Here is a 20,988-nt window from a genome sequence, read left to right on the forward strand (position 1 = left end):
AGGAGAGAAATGGACAGAGCCTGGAGTAGCTACTGCAGGCTACTAGAGGGGTCAGGGAAAGCTTGGCAGAGAGGTAGGATTTGAGCTGGGCCTTGAAAAGCACATAGATGGGAAGAGAGTATCTTTGGGATGGGGATCAGCAGAGCAAAGGGGTGACTAGGGAGGCAGAGGGCTTCCCTGGAGAGGATGAGACTAACTTGGCTGGGGCCAGAGGGCAGGGATGAGGAGAAGAAGCAGGAGTCAAGGCTGGACTAGGGGGTGGGGAGGGTGGCAGGGGAGGTGAGGCCATTCAACCCTGCCTGGAGAGGGACTCCCAGGCCACACTGGGTATACCTGTCCCACTGGGGTGTCTGGTCCCTGAGTGGGGAGTCCACTCTGCTATAGAGCAGGCTGTCTGCTCTGGGCTGCAGGGCTGGCACTGGATGCTCTGGGGGCCGTAGAGTAAATGAGGAGGCGTGAGCTGTATGACTTGGGCCCTGTCCACCCAGTGTGTGCCACCTGCTCTGCCCACAGATGCCCCTGAGTGACCTGTGGGAGGGCCTGCTCACATGGCAGAGCCAGAGTCCAGGTGCCCTCTCTCTGGGGCTTCCTGCCAGCCTCCAGCAGAGTCAGGTGTGCTGGTCATGGCTCCTCTGCCCATCTCTTCCTGCCTTGTGTTTGTCCCTCTTTTCTGTGTGTCTCCTTGAGTCTTGTTTATCTGTAGGTTTTACTTTCTCTGTCTGGTCTCTTAGTCTCTCTGAAGTCTGTCTGTCTCTGATGCCACGTGCTGCTGTCTTAGCATTGCTGCCCTTGAGGCTGGACAGCTACTGTCAGTAGAGGTGCCTGGGCTGGGAAGAGGGAGGGACTCTTGGGATGTGACTCGCACAGTTGGGGCTCCCAGTCTAAGAGACAAAGTGAGTTCTGAGGAATTCCACAGCCTAGAGCCTCCCAGCGATTCTGCAGGTGGGTGTTGGCCCAGAGGGATGGCACAGCAGGGCCAAGTCAAGAGACTCCCTCAGAGGGTGTGGAGCAGGGCTCTGAGGTAGAGCGGGTTTTGATGTGGGCATCAGGGCGTGGGATCCAGGTTGGCCAGGGGCTTACTGAGGAGGGGCTTGTGCCCTCTACTAGAGCGGGGCTTTCTGAGGCCAGGGGATGTGGCTCCTCACCCTCTGAAACCCATTTCTTCTCCCTTCCCTGCAGTCATCCAGGGAGTCCAGAACGTAGGTTGTTGGTAGGTGTGAGATGATTTCAGGGGTGTGGTCAGGACTGTGATTTCTGACACTTGCTTTTCCTGTTTGTGCCCCCAGGTATTGCCCTGTACCCCGGTCAGGCCCAGTTGCTCAGCTGTAAGCACCATTACGAGGTCATTCCTCCTCTGACAAGCCCTGGCCAGCCGGGTGACATGAATTGCACCACCCAGAGGATCAACTACACGGACCCCTTCTCCAATCAGACTGTGGTAATTCCGGTCTGCCTGAGCTGGGTCTGGGCAGCTGCTCCGTTAGCCCTGCAACCCGAGGCCCCAAGTTTCCTTCTTCCCAGGAGTCCTTCTTCCACTCACTCAGTGTGGGGCCTTGGTCCCCAAGCAGACATGCGGCTGTGCCATGTGGACACTTGGCTGTGGTTGGCTCACTTGCATTCAAGGAGGACAGTGAGGCCTTTGCTCAGTAATGCTCAGGGATTCCTGACAGTGCGGTGAGGCCGTGTCCGCAATGGAAGAATGACAGGGCTAAAGGGTGGGGCTGCTGTGATATAGCAAAGTGGGTCCCATACCTGACCACTTGACAGAATTGCCAGGATACTTTTTGAAAATACGAATTTCCAGGTTCCGTGTGAAGCCAACTGAATTATAATTCCTTAGGTGGGGCCTGAGAATCCATAGTTTGAAATAAATACGCCAGCGTAAAGGAGTGCCGGTCTGGGGACAAGGACTCCTGGGCCCTGGACTGGCTGTGTTGTCATGCACAACACAGCACGGCTGGGAAGGATGACTGAGGGATGGGGTTCGGAGCGCCCTGGAGGAGTGGCTGCACAGGGTTTCAAAGGCAGGGTAGGCATTTTGTATTGATTTACATCTCATCTTTTTCATTTCATATACTTGCTTCAGAAAGCATTGAAAGGGGCTACAATAGTTTTCCAGATGAAATTGGGAAGGAAAGGTTTTCTAGGCAGAGGAAATTGCACTATGACCTAAAGGGAAGAGATGACATGTTGTACTTGTGCCTCTGGGCAAAATTGCAGTTGGTGGGGAAATGTTTCATAGGGTCAGGAGCCCTGGAAGACTGATGGGTGATGAAGCTGTGGATGGAGTAATGACCAGATGAGAAAAGAACATGCATTGTGCTGTGGAGCCACACTCGCTTCCTTGGGTAACAGGGAACTGTTAGGGTTTTAAGATGAAAGAATCACACGAATATTTTTTTGTTAGTATGTGAACGCTAGGACCCCTCCTAAAATCCTGCTGAAATGATTCTGTAAGGAATGAGATAGAACAGACTAGAACATCAATAATAGCTTTGCACATGAAGAAAGGCTATCACCAGTGGACCAGACATTTTGAGGAACTGGTGTAAAGCATAAAAAAACAGCTTGGGCCAGATTGGTGGAGCAAACAAATTACAGAAAACCCCTAACCCAGAACAGATGAAGGAGAGACCTGCTGTAGAGGTACAAGCTTTCCTTCCAAACCCCCAGCTTGGAATCAGTACCGTTAGAGAGCAGGGTAGTCATTACTGGACTGCCTGTTGGCTGGGCCAGACACACCCTGTACCCTCCCCAGGTATGCAGAGCCGCTGGGGATGGTTGCTTCTGGGTAAAAGACCCTGGAACCATTCTCTGCAGAAGCGAAGGGAAGATACTTTGTGTAGGCATAGGAAGCAGAGCAGACTTCTACAATGGAAAAGGAGAGAACTAAAGGAAAGGACTCTTCCCAGAGTAGAACACACTGGAATACTCAGTGTGCTTCCACAGAGCATACTTAGCTTTCCCATGCAAGGGAGAGGCCTATTAGAGAAACAGAAATTTACTACTTTGGAAGGAACCAAAACCCAGACCTATACTAGTCAACCTAATCCTTCATTCCTAAATAAGAATGGAGAATTAGTGGTCACCAGACATTTGCATGAAACCAATGACAGAAAAGGACCAAGATGAACAAATAGAATGGACTCTAGAATAGGGAAATGGAAGCTAATTAAAACAAAAAGGAAAGCAACTTTTAAACAATTCCAATGTAGAGTTATATGTATAATAGAAGTTCTTTGTCTGGATTCCCAACTCCCTTCATCTCTCTGTAAAACATGCTAATGAATACTCATGGCTGCTTCCGTTCCACCGAGTGCCTGTTCTCTGGATGCCCTCCTCTCCTCCCCAACTTGAAAGATATGCTTAGGAGGAGTCAGTGAGGGTCATTTCCAAACCTGTGTAGGCCAGTTGCACTTGTTACAATAGTTACATAATTCGACTAAATAGTATAAAAACCCTTGAAATAAGGGCACAGAGAGAGTTGTTGTTATCGAAATGAAGTTGAATGCAGCTACTGCCCCCAGCTCTGAGTGATGGTTTGTCTCCTCCCTCAATTCCTTGAAGTCCACAAACTATAAACTAACAGAGAAGTTATCTCCTCCCTATCCACCAAGTTTCCTACCCAAACCAGCGTATAGCAGTGGAGGAAGAATATGATGAAAGCAGTAGAGCTCCCATTTGGAAAAGGAAGAAGGAGAAGGGCCCGCAGCTCCGCTCTGCAGCAGTGGTGGAACCCTGCAGGGTGGGGCCAGTGAGACGCCTTCTTGGCATGAAGTAAGCTCCTTGGTTTGAACCTGTTGCTGCCCTCAGAAAGAGACTCCTGTGTGCTCTGGCCTCGTCCCCTGGGAGCTTCTGCCTTGGTGGTAATGCTTTGTGGCCATATCTGAAGTGGACATTAGAAAATACGCCCTCCCTGATGGCTGCACAGCTTGTGCCACTCACTTCCTGCTTGTGTGAGCAGCTTTAGGGCTAAACAATCGCAAACTTGGAGGGTGGCTTCTTACCCACCTCCTGCCACTGCCTTTGTTTGCAGTGAGATTTCAGAAATGTGTGGGCTTCTGGCTGTTCACATCTAATCAAGTCCATGTGAAAGTGACCCCAGTCAAGGGTCTCATCCTGTTGTATTTGTAAAATCTTCAGAATTTTGCTGATTTTCTGGTGCTTTCTTTCATGCTCTCAATTTAATGGTAGTTATTTTTTACCAAATGCTCTGCTCCGGCACAATAAGGTTTGCCACCTTTCTAGCCTGCGGGATCCTTATCTATTTCCTTACTGCCCGCCATTTTCCCACCGCCCAAATGTTTGGCTGTTGCCTCATTTTTAGATTTTTTTTGCAACTATAAAACACTCCAGCTGGGTATGGTGGCTCACGCCTGTAATCCCAGCACTTTGGGAGGCCGAGGTCGGTGGATCACGAGGTCAGGAGATCGAGACCATCCTGGCTAACATGGTGAAACCCCATCTCTACTAAAAATAAAAATAAAAAATCAGGCGGGTGTAGTGGCACATGCTGGTAGTCCCAGCTACTCAGGAGGACGAGACAGGAGAATCGCTTGAACCCAAGAGGCAGAGCTTGCAGTGAGCCGAGATTGCGCCACTGCACTCCAGCCTGGGCAACAGAGTGAGGCTCCGTCTCAAAAAAAACCAAAAAACAACACTGCAGTGTCAGCTAATAAATTGTGTATTAGTCAGAGTATAGGCTAAGCTCCCAAATAAAAACAAAACCCGCAAATACAGTGACTGAGATGGGGGAGAAGCCTCATTCTCTCTCTGAGAACAGTCCTGGCATGCAGGCTGTGTGGCGTCGTGGGCAGTGTTGCCTCATAGGATGGTCTAGCCATGACTTCTGTCACTGTGCTGTCCCCTGGGCATTGTTCTGGTCCATGTGGGCAGTGTGTGTGTGTGTGTGTGTGTGTGTGTGTGTGTGTGTGTGTGTGCGCACACATGCCCAGGCCTGGGAAGGTAAGAAGTGGAGGGCAAGCAGTTCCCTTTTCAGGAGATGGCGTGGAGTTGAATGAGTCCCCTTTTCTTTCGCACATTAGGAACTTCCATCACGTGGCTACGTTTGAGGGCAGAGATGAGACTCCAGCAGGGGGAGTGGATTCTGCTGAAATCTGGGTTAGAAAAGCCGTTCTAGTACTAAAGGAAGAAATGGATAATAGAAACCGGAGACAGTGCTTTCTGTTGCACACTTAAAATGGTACAGAAAGGTTGAAAAATAAGTAGATGGACAAAGCTGTCTTGGGAAAATGCAACGAAAACCAGAAGTGGCAATATTAATAGTCAGTATGGAATTCTATGTGCAAAAGGTTGAAAGAAGGATGTTTAATATTGATAAGAGGTTCAACTCCATACTCTCCACTAAGACGACTGAACAGTTCCAAAACTTAATGTTCAAAACAGCATGACATTTATATATTTTAAGCAAAACCCGTTAGAAGTAAAAAATACCATCACTTTAGAGCACGATTTAAATACCCCTTTCAGAAATTCACAGATCAAATAGACAAAAACTAGAAAGGATAAGAATTGAATGGTGCAGTTAATAAATTTAGAGTATGTATATGTGTGTATACATCTGGGGGCAGAAAACTTTGTAACTGACAGTGTACTCACTCTTTTTCAAATATCTGTAGAGCATTTATTTATAAAAGTTGATGTAAAAGACATTTTTTTCTAAAATTAATCTATAAATTCAGTTTCTATCACAGTTAAAAGTCCCAATGAATTTTTTTGTGGAACTAAGCAAGCTAGTTTTAAAGCATACTTAGAACATGTTCAAAAATAACCAAGACAAGTTTGGGGATGGGGAAGAGTAGTAGGGAGGGCACCTTCCCAGATCTCAGAACAGTGGAAAAACCACAGGAGTGAAAGCAGCACAGTACTGGACAGAGACAGACAAATGTGTGGGCTCTGCTAGGGCCAGGAGCAGACATAGATATTGGTTCTGTATTGAATTTAGTATAGAATAAAGGAGGGAGGGGAAGAGGCTTTAAAACCTGTCTCCATGCATTGTTTGGGAAGTAGGAGTTAGAACCCTATTTCACACTGTATGCAGAGCTTAAAGTATATAAAGTATCTAAATGTAAAAAAGATTAAAAAGTGCTATAAAGAAATAGAGGAGAATATTGATATAATTTTGGCTTTCCTCAGCAAGCAAAACCCAAAGCCATAAAGAAAAGGATTTATAGGTTTCACTACATTAAAGTTTCCATAGGGCAAATGACATTGGAAACAAAGTTAAAAGAAAAATGACAGACTAGAAGAAAAGATGGGCACACATAACAGATGAAAGTGATCATCCTTGTTAAATTAAGAGCTTCCATGACTCAAACAACCAATGAGAAAAGTGGACAGAGGATGAGCTACATTCAGCTCTGGTCGGGCATCGTACGGGGAAAAACTCCCCAGGAATGAGCATGAGTCCCAGCCCAGGCCTGTTCTTGCCTGAACAGGAGGGTCTGGCTAGTGGTCCCTTTGGAGACCACTGGGCAAGGAGCTATGGGCTTTCCAGTGAGTACTTCTGCCCTCAGACCCAGAGGCCTCTGTGTGCTCTCCCAGGACTGAGACTCTGTCCTTTGTCTCTCTGCAGAAATCTGCCCTGATTGTCCAGGGGCCCCGGGAAGTGAAAAAGCGGGAGCTGGTCTTCCTCCAGTTCCGCCTGAACGAGAGTAGTGAGGACTTCAGCGCCATTGATTACCTCCTCTTCTCTTCTTTCCAGGAGTTCCTGCAAAGGTGGCCTTTTAGAGTTCACAGTGGGCTTACTGTCTACTTTTTATCTCATTCCAGCCGTGTATATCCCTGGGCTAGAGCGGAGGGGTGAGGGCAGGGAAGGGAAGGGGCATTCTCAGATGACCCACTGGCCCAGGAAGGGACCTCATGAGCTTGGCCGGTCCACTCAACATCTTATCACAAAGTTAAGCAAATCTGGTGTGGAGGAGCATGCTGGCTCTCCATGCACATAGTGCTGGCTGGTTCCAGAGAGATCATTTGGTCTCGCCATTGCCTGGGGCTGCTGAGGAGTAGGGGGAAGTTGCCTTTGATTTGTAAGTCCCTTTGAGGGCAAGTTCTTGTGTGATTCCTTGGTTTCCCCCACAGTGCGCACGGGAACCACATCTTGCCCTTAGTGTGGGCTCAATGTGCGTTTGCCTGAAATACAGTTGGTCCTTGAACAACTTGGGGTTTGGGGTTACCAAACTTAACCACTCCTGCCTATGCAGCCAAAAATTTGTGTATAACTTTTGACTCCCCCAAAACTTAACTACTAACAGCCTACTGTTGACAGAAGCCTTACCAATAACATAAACAACACATATTTTGTGGTTATATATATCATAGACTGTATTCTTATGATAAAGTAAACCAGAGAAAAAAAAATGTTATTAAGAAAATCATGGCCAGGTGTGGTGGCTCACACCTGTAATCCTAGCACTCTGGGAGGCCTTGGTGGGCGGATCACGAGGTCAGGAGATTGAGACCATCCTGGCTAACATGGTGAAACCCCGTCTCTACTAAAAATACAAAAAATTAACCAGGCGTGGTAGCGGGCACCTGTAGTCCCAGCTACTCAAGAGGCTGAGGCAGGAGAATCGATTGAACCCAGGAGGTGGATGGAGGTTGCAGTGAGCTGAGATTGCGCCACTGCACTCCAGCCTGGGCAACAGAGCGAGACTCCATCTCAAAAAAAAAAAAAAAAGGAAATCATAAGGAAGAGAAAATATACTTACTATTCATTAAGTGGAAGTGATCATTGTAAAGGCCTTCATCCTCATCGCCTTCATGTTGAGTAGGCTGAGGAGGAGGGGGTTTGGTCTTGCTCTCAGTAGTGGCAGAGGCAAAAGAAAAGCCGCATGTGAGTGGACCCACCCAGTTCAAACCTGTGTTCTTCAAGGGTCTACTGCATCTCTAGTATGAGGATATAAGCTCTGCCACCTCTCTTAGTCTTTGATTTACAGTGATGAATGTCCCCTGACCATCAGAAAGTTCTTGTCTGCTCCACACACACTGCTTTGGGGTCACACCGTGGAGCCTAGAGGGCAGGAGAATTTTCTTCATGTGCCGGAGCTGAGAGGGACTCAGTTCCTACCAGGTCCTGCTGAGCCCAGAGGCTCCATTCAGAGCAAGCAGGGAGGGAGCTACAGGGCCAGGGAGGCTGCTCACCAGCTGGACATGCAGCGAGCTGCCTCCATTCCACACCACCACTGCTTTGTTCTTCCACCCCAGAGCTCGGAGTCTCTGCCTTAGCGTATTCCACCCTTTCTGCCACCTAGAATTCTCTCTCCCTTCCCTGCTTCAAGCTGGCCATCTTGCCGTCCTCCTGGAAGACTTTCCCCGGGATCCCGCCCCCACTTCACGCTCCTTTAGTGAGCTTCCTCGGTACGCTGCTGCAGTTTTTACTTGTTTTTATGTTCACTTTGATTTTGCTGCATCTGCACTGTCTTGGGGCTGATGCTGTAGGTGACGCATCTGGCTGAGACCTCCCCAAGGAACCCTCTTCCCCTCTTTGGGCCTTCCATGGGAGCTGACAGGCCGGTGAGGGCTTCCTCAGGCTCTGCTCAAGTCCAGAGTTCTCTGAGGAGCCGTGAGCGCCATGTTCTGGGGAGCTTCTGCCAACTTCATTGCTGACAGCTTTGGTAGCAGTCGACAGGAATGATGGGGGGAGGGAGGAGGATTTCTCCCATTGGGAGCTTCAAGGATCATGTTCCTGCCTTGAGGCCAGTGACTACCCCTCCATTTGGAAACCAAATGGAGAGAAAAGAGGGATGGGCCTTGCTTTTGCTGGTGACTGACAGCCCTGTTGAGGCAACCACAATTTGGAGAGGAGGCAGGGAGTGGGCAGCATCCTGGTTGTGCCAGCAAAGAAACCAGCTTGCAGTGGGGGCTTCAACTCCTGCTGCCAGACCTGGATCTTCCTTCTCCTTCCTTCTTCCAAGCCCAAACAGGGTAGGCTTCATGCAGGCCTGTGAGAGTGCCTATTCCAGCTGGAAGTTCTCTGGGGGCTTCCGCACCTGGGTCAAGATGTCACTGGTGAAGACCAAGGAGGAGGATGGGCGGGAAGCAGTGGAGTTCCGGCAGGAGGTAGGTGGCGCTGGGTTTGCTCAAAACTGCTAGTGACTTTTCCACATTCGAGTCTGAGGTGGAGGGAAGCTTTGCAGAGAAGGGTCCTTTGAGCAGGGCCTTAAGGGTGAGTAGGCCTTGGTCACGATGAGAAGGGACCCCCATGGAGGGCTTCATATGCTATGCCAGGGAGTCTGTGTGTGCTTCTGCAGGCAGCACACATACCGGCCAGTCCTCACGGAATGCATGTGTGGGGCAGAGATCATTGTGGCTTGCAGAGAGGTCAGTAACTCACCCAGCCGTGTCTGATGCCCTGCATCTAGCAGCACTGTGAGGGGCTGGCAGTGGCCTAGCAGATTGATTATTTGCAGGGAAGAGAGACTAGACACAGTGGTCCCAAGTGTGCATGTTGATCCTTTTCCTAAGGTCATCTTCAGCTCTCACAGGTGTCACAGCAAGAGATGCCAGGTGTATCTCCTGGCTGCTAGGCCAGTGGGCTGAAAGCTTTTTGATCACATTTCCCATTAGTAAAAACTTTTTGATCATAAACTCTATATACATATAACTTTGCAGGTGATATACTATTATTATCTTAGTGTTATATACACTTTAAACATTCAAAAATAGAAATGTTAAAAGGACGAGATAAAAATAAATACTAAAAAAAGCTAGTCTTTTCCTCCTGTATCCCAGTGGCTCGGGATGCTCATCTGGAGCAGAAGGACACACTCCAGCCAACTAGGCCATCACTGGCCAGAAGTTAGGCCGGAGAGGACTGTCTTGGGTTAGTCTTAAACAGGGCCCTTTCATGAGCCCTAGCTCCTCAGACTAGTCCAGGCTGGATACTTGGAAGAGGCTCAAAGCCAGTTTTCTTCAAGGAAGCAAGGCTATTTTTCCCACCTTGGGAAGTGACAACCCCTCCTGGTGACTGGACCTTAAAATCTTCCTGTTTTGTAAGATAACTGTCATCTCCCAGATTTTTACCTCCAAATTTGCTCCAAGAAATTCAAGCCCTTTCTTATCTGGCCCCACAGCAGCTCTGAGGAAGGAGACTGTGTTCACTTACCTGACAATTAAGTTCACCCCCGTCTACTCTGGCTCTTCTAGTAGCTCCCACTGTGATCCGAAACCAAAGGGTGAAAACTCTAGTGAACCTGTACATTTAAGAAATTTTAGCATCTTTTATTACTGTCTAAATTGGAAGTCTTTTGTTGGCGTTATGAGCTCTTTTGAGCAAAACTAAAAAATGTGTTTTAAAATCACATTTTAGAGTTTAGAGTGCTCTCACATAGGTATGCCCCTATACTGTACTGACGTAGGCATTTTGTTCAACTTTGTGGGTGGCAAACCTGAGGCTCAGCTTCGATGATGGATCCGAGCCTCTGGGTGGAGCTGGTTTCTGCCTTTTTACCTGTCTGCTCTCCGTTACACCACACAGCCTCTTTAGTAATTGACAACCAGATCTCACCAAGCACACCTACTAAGTATTTACAGGGAATGCTCAGCTGTGTGGATCTATGCAGCTGTGCTTTATCCCTGTAAACTTGAAGGGTTGAAACAAGGGTTGAAAGTTCAGACAAATACTTGATCTGAAAACCAAGTATTTTGAAATTTGGAATTTTTATTGCTTTTAATTGTGAGTCTTACATGGTAGTTTGAATATGGTTTATTTTTAATATTTTATTTTTTTTGGAGACAGAGTCTTGCTGTGTCCCCCAGGCTGGAGTGCAGTGGTGCAATTTTGGCTCACTGCAACCTCTGCCTCCCAGATTCAAGCGATTCTCCTGCTCAGCCTCCTGAGTAGCTGGGATTACAGGCGCCCACCACCACACCCAGCTAATTTTTGTATTTTCAGTAGAGACGGGGCTTAACCGTGTTGACCAGGCTGGTCTCAAACTCCTGACCTCAGGTGATCTACGTGGCTCGGCCTCCCAAAGTGTTGGGATTACAGATGTGAGCCAACATGCCTGGCCTGAATATGGTTTAATTGTGAGTACAGATACCTAGTGACAAATTTCAGTGACAATCCAACACCTATTGTAAATCACAGATCCCATTTCCCCAGAGAACTGTGGAAACCAAGGTAAAGCCTTGGCTTTGCTACCAATGTCAGGATCTTGTATATATGAGATTTTTGCCAGTCTCTCTCCAAAAGATAGTGTGAGGAGAACCACAGACTATGATCCCCTGCCTACTCTCTCTCCTTTCCCTGGGCACAGGCGAGGGAAGGGCACACAGAGGTGGTAACACTGCTTTCTCTCCTCCATACCTAGACAAGTGTGGTTAACTACATTGACCAGAGGCCAGCTGCCGAAAAAAGTGCTCAGTTGTTTTTTGTGGTCTTTGAATGGAAAGATCCTTTCATCCAGAAAGTCCAAGATGTGAGTATTATTTAAGATTATGATAGCAAAACCCCCTGCCCTGAAGCATTTTGGCTCATTCTTGTAGACTGGTAAGTCTACCTACCTGTCTTCATCTTTTTTCATAGCACAAATCAGCCTGTAATTTATATTTATGACATCAATGTTATGTATTCTTTGTGTTTGGTCTTGTCTTCATCACTAGACTTTCTCTGTAAAGGAGGGGGACTTTCATTTTGTTCACCATAATTTATCTGGGATATAGTGGAGTGCTTAGCGCAGAGTAGCTGCTTAGTAATAATGTTCATTGAATAAATTGAGTAGAAAGCATTAAGTTACCACTATACAGGTTACTGCAGTTGCAAGTTATTATTTTTCTTAATGGTTCCCTGTAGGATAAATACTACTTGTAGTAAGAACAGAATGGTACAAATAAAATATTAACAAAGCATTAATTAATGCCATGTTTTAAAAAAATTGATACATAATGTACATATTTATGTGGTACATGCAATATTTTGATATATGCAGACAAAGTCTAATGATAAAAAATCAGGGTAGCTGGGTTATCCATCATCTCAAACATTTATAATTTCCTTGCATTGGGAACATTCTTCTAGCTCTTTTGAAATATATAATACATTCTTGTTAACTATAATTGCTCTACTCTACTATCATGTCATCTATCTTACTGTATTTTTGTACCCATTAACCAATTTCTCTTCATCTCCTGCTTCCTCCAACCCTTCCCAGCCTCTGGTAACCACCATTTTACTCACTGCCTCCATGAGACTCATTTTTTTTAGCTCCTACATGAGTGAGAACGGGTGATATTTGTTTTTCTGTGCCTGGCTTATTTCACTTAACATAATGTTCTCCAGTTTCGTTCGTTTTGCTACAAATGACAGGATTTCATTCTTTAATGGCTGAATAATATTCCAGTGTTTTATATATATATATATACCACATTTTCCTTATCCATTCATCCTAAGTGTTCATGGACACTTGAGTTGATTCCATATCTTGGCTGTTGTGAATAGTGCTACAGTAAACATGGGAGTGCGGCTATCTCTTTGATACACTCATTTCCTTTCTTTTTTTTTTCTTTTCTTTTTTGATTTCCTTTCTTTTGGATATGCACCCAGCAATGAGATTGCTAGATCATATGGTAGTTCTAGTTTTAGCTTTTTGAGGAACCTCCATACGGTTTTTTCATAGTGACTTTAATAATGTAAATTATTACATTCCCGCCAACAGTGTACAAGCATTCCCCTTTTTCCACATCTTCACCAGCATCTGTTACTTACTGTCTTTTTGATAGTGGTCATTTTAACTGAGGGGAGGTGATAACCTTATTTTGGATTTGGTTTGCATTTCCCTGATTGATTAGTGTTGTTGAGCATATTTTCATATGCCTTTTGGCCATTTGAATGTCATCTTTTGGGATAAATCTCTATTCAGATCTCTTGCCCATTTTAAAATTGGATTATTTGGCTTTTTTTGCTATTGAGTTGTTTGAGTTCCTTATATATTCTTGTTACTAATCCCTTGTTGGATGCATAGTTTGCAAATAATTTCTGTTATTCTGTAGGTTGTCTCTTAACTTTGTTGATTGTTTCCTTTGCTGTACAGAAGCTTTTTAGCTTAATGTAATCCCATTTTTCTGTTTTCGCCTTTGTTGCCTGTGCTTTTGAGGTCTTACCAAAGAGATCTTTGTCCAGACCAATGTCCTAAAGCATTATCCCAGTGTTTTCTTCTAGTTTTATAATTTCAAGTCTTAGATTAGAGTCTTTAATCTATTTTGACTGGATTTTTCTATATAGTAAGAGATAGGGGTCTAGTTTCATTTCTTCTGCATATGAATATCCAATTTTCCCAGCACCATTTATTGAAGAGATCGTCCTTTCCCAATTATATTTTCTTGGTGCCTTTGTCAAAATGAGTTGGTTGCATATACATGGATTTATTTCTAGATTCTCTGTTCTGTTCCATTGGTCTATGTGTCTGTTTTTATACCAATACCATGCTGCTTTGTTTACTATAACTTTGTAATATATTTTGAAGTCAGGTAGTGTGATGCCTTCAGCTTTGTTCTTTTTGCCCAGGATTGGTTTGGCTATCTGGGGTTTTCTGTGGTTCCATACAAAATTTAGGATTTTTTTTCTACTTCTGTAAAGAATGTCATTGGTATTTTATAGGAATTGCATTCAATTTGTAGATTACTTTGGGTAGTGTGGACATTATGCTAGTTCTTCCAATCCATGAACCATAGGATATTTTTACATTTTTTGTGTCCTGTTCAATTTTTTCATCCCTATTTTACAGTTTTCATTATAGAGATTTTTTACTTCTTTGGTTAAATTTATTCCTAGGTATTTTATATTTTTATACCTATTGTAAATGGGATTGCTCTCTTTTTGATTTATTTTATTCTTGCATTGCTGTAAGTTTTTTAGATTGTTCGCTGTTAGCATATAGAAATATTCCTGATTTGGATGTGTTGATTTTGTATCCTGTGACTTTACTGAATTTATCAGTTCTACCAGTTTTTTGATGGCGTGTTTAGGTTTTTCAAAATGTAAGATCATATCATCCTCAAACAAAGACAGTTTGACTTCTTTTCAGTTCGGATGCCCTTTATTTCTTTCTCTTGCCTAATTGCTCTGGCTAGGACTTCCAGTATTATGTTGAACAAAAATAATGAAAGTAGGCATCCTTGTCTTATTCCAGATCTTAGAAGAGTTTCAGTTTTTCCCCATATGATATTAGCTGTGGGTTTGTCATGTATGGCCTTATTGTTTTTAGGTATGTTCTTTCTATACTCAGTTTGTTGAGATTTTCTTTTCTTTTTTTTTTTTTTTTTTTGACACAGTTTCATTCTGTCTCACAGGCTGGAGTGCAGTGGCATGATCTCAGCTCACTACAACCCCTGCCTCCCAGGTTCAAATGATTCTTGTGCTTCAGCCTCCTGAGTAGCTGGTAGCTGGGACGACTACACGTGCACATCACCATGCCCAACTAATTTTTGTATTTTTAGTGGAGGTGAGGTTTTGCCATGTTGGCCAGGCTGGTCTTAAACTCCTGACCTCAAGTGATCTGCCCGCCTCGGCCTCTCAAAGTGCTGGGATTACAGGAGTGAGCCACCATATCCGGCACATTGAGAGTTTCTATCATGATAGTATGTTGAATTTTATTAAATGCTTTTTTACCATCTATTGAAATGATTACATGATTTTTGTTCTTGATTCTGTTAATGTGATGTATTACATTTATTGGTTTGCATATGTCGAATCATCCTTGCATCTCTGGGATGGATCCCACTTGATGATGGTGAATGATCTTTTTAATGTATTATTGAATTTGGTTGGCTGATATTTTGTTGAGGACTTTTGCATCTGTGTTCATCAGAAATATTGGCCTGTAGTTTTCATTTTTTGTTGTGTCTTTGTCTTGTTTTGGTATCAGGGTAATGCTGGCCTTGCAGAACCGAGTTTGGAAATATTCTTCAATTTTTTGGAATAGTTTGAGTAGAATTGCTATTGATTTTTTTTTAATGTTAGATAGAATTTAGCAATGAAGCCATCAGGTGCTGGGCTTTTCTTTTATTACTGCTTCTATCTTGTTACTCATATTGGTCTGTTCAGGTTTTCTGTTTCTTCATGGTTCAATCTTGGTAGACTATGCATCCAGGAATTTTTCCACTTCTTTTAGGTTTTCCTTTATTGGCATATAGTTTTTCATTAAGTCTCTAATGATCCTTTATATTACTGTGGCATCTATTGTAATGTCTTTTATTTTGGTCTGATTTTATTCATTTGGGTCTTCATTCTATTTTTCTTAGATAGATTTTGTTTAACTTCTCAAACAACTAACTTTTCTTTCTTTTTTTTTTTTTTTGAAACGGAGTCTTGCTCTATCACAAGGCTGGAGTGCAGTTGTGATCTTGGCTCACCTCCTGGGTTCAAACGATTCTTCTGCCTCAGCCTCTGAGGTAGCTGGGACTACAGGCGCCCGCCACCATGCCCAGCCAATTTTTGTATTTTTAGTAGAGACGGGTTTCACCATTTTGGCCGGGATGGTCTTGATCTCTTGACCTTGTGATCTGCCTGCCTCAGCCTCCCAAAGTGTTGGGATTACAGGTGTGAGCCACCACGCCTGGCCTCAAACAGCTAACTTTTCATTTAAGTTTCAGTTTCATTTATTTCTGCTCTGATCATTATTATTCTGATAAATTTGGGTTTGTTCTTTTCTAGTTCTTTGAGGTGATCATTAGCTTATTTGAAATCTCTACTTTTTTTGATGTAGGCATTTATTATAAACTTCCCTCTTAGTACTGCTTTTGCTGTATCTCATAGGCTTTGGTATATTGTTTCCATTTTCATTTGTTCAATAAATGTTAAAATTTCCTTCCTAATTTCTTCATTGACCTTTGGTCACTAAGGAGCATCATGTTTAATTTCCATGTATTTGTACAGTTTCCAGAATTCCTCATTATTGATTTCTAGTTTTATTCCACTGTGGTCAGACAAGATACTTAATATGATTTAGATTTTTCTGAATTAGTTGAGACTTGTTCTGTGGCCCAAACATATGGTCTCCCCTGGAGAATGTTCCATGTGCTGATGAGAAAAATGTATATTCTGTAGCAGTTGGAGTTTTGAGATGGAGTCTCGCTCTGTCGCCCAGGCTGGAGTGCAGTGGCGCGAACTTGGCTCACTGCAAGCTCCGCCTCCCGGGTTCATGACATTCTCCTGCCTCAGCCTCCCGAGTAGCTGGGACTACAGACGCCTGCCACCACAACTGGCTAATTTTTTTTTGTATTTTTTAGTAGAGACAGGGTTTCACTGTGTTAGCCAGGATGGTCTCGATCACCTGACCTCCTGATCTGCCTGCCTCGGCCTCCCAAAGTGCTGGGATTACAGGCGTGAGCCACCGTGCCTGGCCGGATGAAATGTTTTGTAAATGTCAGTTAGGTCCATTTGGTCTAGAGTATAGTTTAAATCCCATGTTTGTTTGTTGATTTTCTGTCTAGATAATCTGTCCATTTTTGTGAGTAGGACGTTGATGTCCCCTACTATTATTATATTGCAGTCTGTCTCTCCCTTTAGATCTATTAATATTTGCTTTATATATTTGGTTTCTCTGATGATACTGGATGCATACATATTACAGTTGTTGTATCTTCTTGTTGAATTGACTCCCTCATCATTACATAATGATCTTTGTCTCTTTTTCCAGTTTTTGACTTGAAGTCTATTTTATCTGTTACAGGTATAGTTAAACCTGTTTTTTTATTTACATTTGTGTGGGATGTCTTTTTCTATCCCTTCACTTTTTTTTTTTTTTCCCTGAGACAGGGTCTTGCTCTCTCACCCAGGCTGGAGTGCAGTGGCATGATCTTGGCTCACTGCAACCTCCACCTCCTAGGTTCAAGTGATTCTGCTGCCTCAGGCTCCTGAGTAGCTGAGATTACAGGCATGTGCCACCACACCTGGCTCATTTTTGTATTTTTAGTAGAGACAGGATTTCGCCATGTTGACCAGGCTGGTCTCAAACTCCTCCTGACCTCAAGCAATCTGCCCACCTTGGCCTCCCAAAGTGCTGGGATTATAGGCATAAGCCATCACGCCTGGCCTATCTCTTCACTTTCAATCTGTGTGTCTTTACAGGTGAACTATATGCTGTATGGCAGCATACCGTTGGGTCTTGTTTTTTAATAAATTCAGCAACTATGTCTTAAGAATTTGGTCCATTTACATTCAGTATTATTACTGACAGAGAAGGACTTACTACGGCTATTTTGTTTTTTGTGTTTTGGTTTTGTAACTTCATTCTTTCTTCTTACTGTCTTTGTGGATAAATGATTATCTCTTTAAATTCCTTACTTTTTATTTTTATTATATCCATTATAGGTTTTTGCTTTATGGTTACCATGAGGCTTCTAAAAAACATCTTGCAGTTAAAACAAGTTATTTTAAATTGAGGACAACTTAACTTTGATCACAAAGAAACAAAAAACTTTTAAAACTACACTTCAACTCCATACTCCTGACATTTTGACTTTTTATTATATCTATTTATATTTTTGTTTTGCCTGTCTCTTTTTTTTTTTTGAGACGGAGTCTCACCCTGTCGCCCAGGCTGGAGTGCAGTGGCCTGATCTCAGCTCACTGCAAGCTCCCAGGTTCACGCCATTCTCCTGCCTCAGCCTCCCGAGTAGCTGGGACTACAAGCGCCCGCCACCACACCCGGCTAATTTTTTGTATTTTTAGTAGAGACGGGGTTTCACCATGTTAGCCAGGATGGTCTCGATCTCATGACCTTGTGATCTGCCCGCCTCGGCCTCCCAAAGTGCTGGGATTACAGTCATGAGCCACCGTGCCTGGCCTGTATGCCTGTCTCTTAACAAATTGTTGTAGTTCTTATTTTTGATCTGTCTTTTAGTCTTCATACTAAAGATATGAATGGTTTACACACCACAGTTACAGTATTACAGGATTCTGAATTTGTCTGTATGCTTACTTTTACCAGTGAGTTTTATACCTTCAGATGGTTTCTTGTTGCATGTTAGTGTTCTTTTATTTCAGATTAAGGAACTGCCTTTAGATTTTCTCATAAGAGAGTTCTGGTGGTGATGAATTTCCTCAGATTTTGTCTGGAAAAGTATTTCTACTTCGTGTTTGAAGGCATCAGTAGCTTTGCTGGGTACAGTATTCTCAGTTGGCAGTTTTTTTTTTTTCTTCCCCCTTAAGCACTTTGAATATGTCGTCCCACTTCCTCCTGACACGTTAAGGTTTCTACTAAGAAGTCTGCTGCCAGATGTATCAGAGCTCCTTTATCTTGTCTGCTGCTTTTTTCTTACTGCTTTAGGATCCTCTCTTTGCTTTGACCTTTGAGACTTGGGTTGAATCTACTTAGTGTTCTTTGACCTTATTGTACCTGGATATTCATATCCTTCTCTAGACCTTCATGTACCTGGATATTCATATCTTTCTCTAGGTTTGGAAAGTTCTCTGCTATTATTTCTTTGAATAAACTTTCTACCTCTATCTCTTTCTCTACCCCCCTTTTAAGGCCATTGACTCTTCTTTTTTTTTTTTTTTTTGAGTCTTGCTCTGTTGCCCAGGCTGGAGTGCAGTGGCGCAATCTCGGCTCACTGCAAGCTCTGCCTCCCGGGTTCACGCCATTCTCCTGCCTCAGCCTCCCAAGTAGCTGGGACTACAGGCGCCTGCCACCATGCCCGGCTAATTTTTTGTATTTTTAGTAGAGACGGGGTTTCACCATGTTAGCCAGGATGGTTTCGATCTCCTGACCTCGTGATCCGCCCGCCTCGGCCTCCCAAAGTGCTGGGATTACAAGCGTGAGCCACCGCGCCCGGCCTTTGAGGCTATTTTCTAGACTTTGTGAGTGTTCTTCATACTTTTCTTTTTTTATTTGTGTATTTTCAAATAATTTGTCTTTAAGCTCAGTAATTCTTCTGCTTGATCAATTCTGTGTCTGAGGCACTCTGATGCATTTTTCAGTCTGTTAATTGTGCTTTTCAGCTCTAGGATTTCTATTTGAATTTTTAAAAATTATTTTAATCTGTTGAATTTCTCTGATAAATTTCTGAATTGAGTCTTCGTGTTTCATTGAAGTTCCTGGTGTTTCCTCAGAACATCTATTTTGAATTCCCTAAGTGGTCACACATCTCTGTCTCTCCCGGATTGGTCACTGGCACCTTAGTCTGTTTGATGAGGTTGTATTTCTCTGAACTTTTCTGGTGCTTGTGGACCTCTGTCTATGGGCATTGAAGACTTAGGTGTTTATTTCAGTCTTCACAGTCTGCCCTTGTTTATACCCATCTATCTTCAGTAGATTTTCTACAAATTTAAAGGTGACTGATGATGAGTTCCCTCAGCATGTAGTCAGTCACTGCAGCTGTTGCAGCACTAGAGGGCAGTCTAAGCCAAGTTACACTGTGACTATCTTGTAGACTTCTAGATATCCAGCCCTGATATACTTGGGGAGGATCAGAGAGAATGCCGTGGGGGTTCCCAGGCAAAGTCCCTTATCTTTCCCTCAAGAGGAAGGAGTCTCTCTGCTCTGAGTTGCCTGGAGTTGGGGAGGGGTAAGGCAGGTACTCCCATGGCTGTCACAGCTGGCACCACCCTGGTTCCCTCCTAAACCAATGCAATACTGAGGTTTGCCTAAGGCCACTTTAGTCAGCCAGTGGTGAAGCTGGCTGGGGTTTGGGTCCATCCTGCTAGGGTGGCAGATTGCCTCTTGGCCAGGGTGGGTTTAAAAGTGCCATTTGGGAGCAATGGCCTATAATTAGGGGATTCAGGATTCTTCCTGGTGCTGTGGCAGGGCTGGTACCAGGTTCTAAGGCAAAGTCCCTCGTACTCTTCCCTCTCCTTTGCCCAAGCAGGAGTGTTCCACCATGCTGCACTGCTTGGAGTTGAGGCAGCTGGTGCCATGCTGGATCACACCCCAAACCCACAGACTCCCAGACCAGTGCAGTACCAGGGTTGTGGTTGCTATGGCCTGGCTGCCACTGAAATCATTTGGGGCCCAAGGCCACTTTAGTCTATTGTAAAGTGGGCCCAGACTTGGTTTCCTCCCATTGGGGTGGCAGATGCCCCTCTGATCTGAGGTGGGCCTGATACTCTTTTCACGGGCTCTAGCCTAGAATCAGGGCCTCAGAGTTCTGCCTGGTGCTGTTTTCCCTTGTGAAGTTCCGACGCAAAGTCCCAGACCCACTTCCCTCTCCCAAGCCCACAGATTCTCTCTGCTGCGCTGCCTAAGGTTGGGGGAGGGGTGTGTAGGCAGCGTGAGACCCTCCTTTCTACTCGTCTTCAGTATGTCTTTTCCTGTTGTTATACTAAACCAGATACTGTGATCTCTCACCTGATTTCTTGGCTCTTGTGTGGATACTTTCTTACATGGATAGCTCAGTTTGGTGTTGCTGCAGAGGACCATCGCTGGAGGGTTCTCTTTAGCCATCCGGCTCCACCTCCTTTAATGTCAAATTCTGACTCATGATCTTGGAAGGGGAGGAATAATTGGACAGCTTTGCTAAAGGAACATTTAAGACACACCGTCCACCAGAGCCAGGCCTAGATCTAGTATTGATTGGCATTCAGGTCATCACAATATATCCTGATGTGATTGTGGCTCACAGGAAACAGTTTCATAGCTAAGACCCAAACATGTAAGCTTCCAACCCCAGGTGGGGATTCTGTGACATGGATGTGCTTGCTCTGCTATTACCTACTACCATTATTAATTATGGACTGGCAAGGCTTTGTATGAAGAGGGGTGTGCAGAGGCTTATTGAATCAAGACTGGGGAGAAGGGCTTGCAGCTCGTTGTGTAATGTGTGATAAAACATTTGTTAACCTACTATATTCAGTATGAGGTACCTATTATGGGCCAAGTGGAGCCCAGTACCCGAGCCATGCTTTACTCAGCTTCACAACAGTCTTATATAAACAGTGGTGGTATCACCATTTTCAGATGTGAACACTGAAGTGCATACTAAGGTCACCCTGCTAAATTGAGCTTAAAAGTATTTTATTTGGGAGGC

The 20,988-nt window shown here is 44.3% G+C and overlaps 1 protein-coding gene across 6 annotated transcripts in view; it reads left to right on the forward strand.

The window, feature by feature from the left end:
* PACC1 (proton activated chloride channel 1) overlaps positions 1 to 20,988 on the forward strand; it is a 70,314-nt gene that overhangs the window by 47,283 nt on the left and 2,043 nt on the right. For 4 of the 6 annotated variants that reach the window (XM_055233481.2, XM_055233480.2, XM_055233482.2 and 1 more), the window contains 4 exons: positions 1,287 to 1,438; positions 6,596 to 6,738; positions 8,937 to 9,081; positions 11,334 to 11,441. In XM_055233481.2, the coding sequence (XP_055089456.1) occupies positions 1,287 to 1,438; positions 6,596 to 6,738; positions 8,937 to 9,081; positions 11,334 to 11,441 (548 nt within the window). Of the gene's footprint in view, positions 1 to 1,286; positions 1,439 to 6,595; positions 6,739 to 8,936; positions 9,082 to 11,333; positions 11,446 to 20,988 lie in introns of those variants that run through there. The other 2 variants (XM_055233483.2, XM_063613159.1) reach the window with 2 other exon arrangements.

Source organism: Symphalangus syndactylus, chromosome 19, assembly GCF_028878055.3.
Source record: "Symphalangus syndactylus isolate Jambi chromosome 19, NHGRI_mSymSyn1-v2.1_pri, whole genome shotgun sequence".
NCBI lineage: Eukaryota > Metazoa > Chordata > Mammalia > Primates > Hylobatidae > Symphalangus > Symphalangus syndactylus.